Source organism: Mandrillus leucophaeus, unplaced genomic scaffold (assembly GCF_000951045.1).
Source record: "Mandrillus leucophaeus isolate KB7577 unplaced genomic scaffold, Mleu.le_1.0 Scaffold1112, whole genome shotgun sequence".
In the NCBI taxonomy this organism is placed as follows: Eukaryota; Metazoa; Chordata; class Mammalia; order Primates; family Cercopithecidae; genus Mandrillus; species Mandrillus leucophaeus.
In genome coordinates, this window is record NW_012099344.1 from 748,399 (window position 1) to 750,053 (window position 1,655).

The following is a 1,655-nucleotide window of genomic DNA, read 5'->3' on the forward strand; positions in this document are numbered from 1 at the left end:
TTTTATACTTTCATTGAAAGAATTTTAGACTATGTTTAATATTATTGCTTATTAATAAATCCAGTATTACCCTCTCCCTGTCTTAGGTGTGGTCAATTTACATATATTTTATCTAGCCAAAGTATTTTATCAAATATTTTTCTGCTATTTTCAGGTAATATCAAAGGAGCAACTATAGTAGATGCCCTGGATACACTTTTTATTATGGAAATGAAAAATGAATTTGAAGAAGCAAAATCATGGGTTGAAGAAAATTTAGATTTTAATGTGGTAAGTTAAATAAGAGTTGCTAATTCAGTCCTTAAATGTCAATTAACATGGATAAATTCTGTAGTGGGCCCTATTATTGTATTGTAATGTACTCTAACAAAAATAATGCAACTTTAGATAGTACAAATATTATTATCTTACACTGTGTTCTTAAATTGTCCTCACTTACTACACAAATTTGTGTCTTGTTTTTTGGCAAAGTAAGGGTAAGAGAAAATAAATTAGTATTTATTGAGACCTACATGTGCCTAGTGTTCTTGTTCAGTCCCACCACAACGCTATGAGATGGACATTAATTTCACACCTTTGTATATTAAACATCTGCACCTCAGAGGCTTACTCCAGACTGCACAGCTGGTTGTGTGTCAAGAGCTATGATTCTGATGTAGGTCCGTGGGGCTCCAGTGCTTATGCTTTTACACGGTGTCATGGTGTCTCCAGCAGCAGCAGCAGCGTTCATTTTCCCGTAAAGAAAGCTTCAAATTTTGTGGATCTTATACACCTCTCAGTAAAAACAAATTGATTATATATGTGATATATGTTCTTAAATTTTGTGTGCCATCGTTCTCAGCAAATATTTCAAGGCCCATTGTATACTGAGGGAAAGAGTCAGAATTAAGGATAGTGAATACTACTAATACTTCTTGATAATTTCAGATGGGGAGGGCTACATCTTATCAGCTCTGATTTGATAGTCGTTGTTTTACTTTATAATGATATTGACAACTTATTCTAAGAAAAGAAAACATGTAGACCATGGAATCTTTTAGTCATTCACTTAAGTGTGCATTATCGGTATTTCTAATCTGAGACCACTTTGCAGAAATTCTCGTAAGTCTCTTGGCTGTTGGGTAAGCATTTGATAGTATCTGTAAATCCCAGTCGCCATGCACAAGTAACATTCTGTATGTTGAAAGTGGACAAAGAGAATTTCTCGCTGTTGCCTCTGCTTTGTGGCACTCTTGCTCTCAGAGACCAAATGAGGACACCAGTGTTAGGCAGAATATTAAGGATCAGTAAAGCTAAGTATTTCCCCCATCTATTTCAATTAAAAACTTATATAAATTAAAAGTTTAATATTTTGTTTCTACTCCCCTAATTAATTGCTATATATACCTCATTTGGGGCACCTTAAAGACAGGCAGATGAGTTTGTGTTTAATTTGCCTAATAATTGAATCTAGAATATAAAGGAGACCATATTCCAATCAATATTAAGGAACCTTGGGGATCAATGTGTTAAACCCTTCTATTTTAAACATGAGAGAACAGGCATGAGGAGCTAGTGATTTGCTCAAGGTTATGGAGCTATTTGATTAGAGTGACCTGTGGTAGTGCTGATATTGATAGAGCTAAATATGAAAAATTAAAGCACTGGAAAAAAAC

At 34.2% G+C, this 1,655-nt stretch overlaps 1 protein-coding gene across 1 annotated transcript in view; it reads left to right on the top strand.

Moving 5' to 3' along the window:
- The window catches only part of LOC105549293 (mannosyl-oligosaccharide 1,2-alpha-mannosidase IA), a 196,259-nt gene that overhangs the window by 61,045 nt on the left and 133,559 nt on the right, over positions 1-1,655 (top strand). Inside the window, exon 5 of the mRNA XM_011993763.1 lies at positions 155-270. Coding sequence (XP_011849153.1) covers positions 155-270 — 116 coding nt within the window. The remainder of the gene's footprint in view (positions 1-154; positions 271-1,655) is intronic.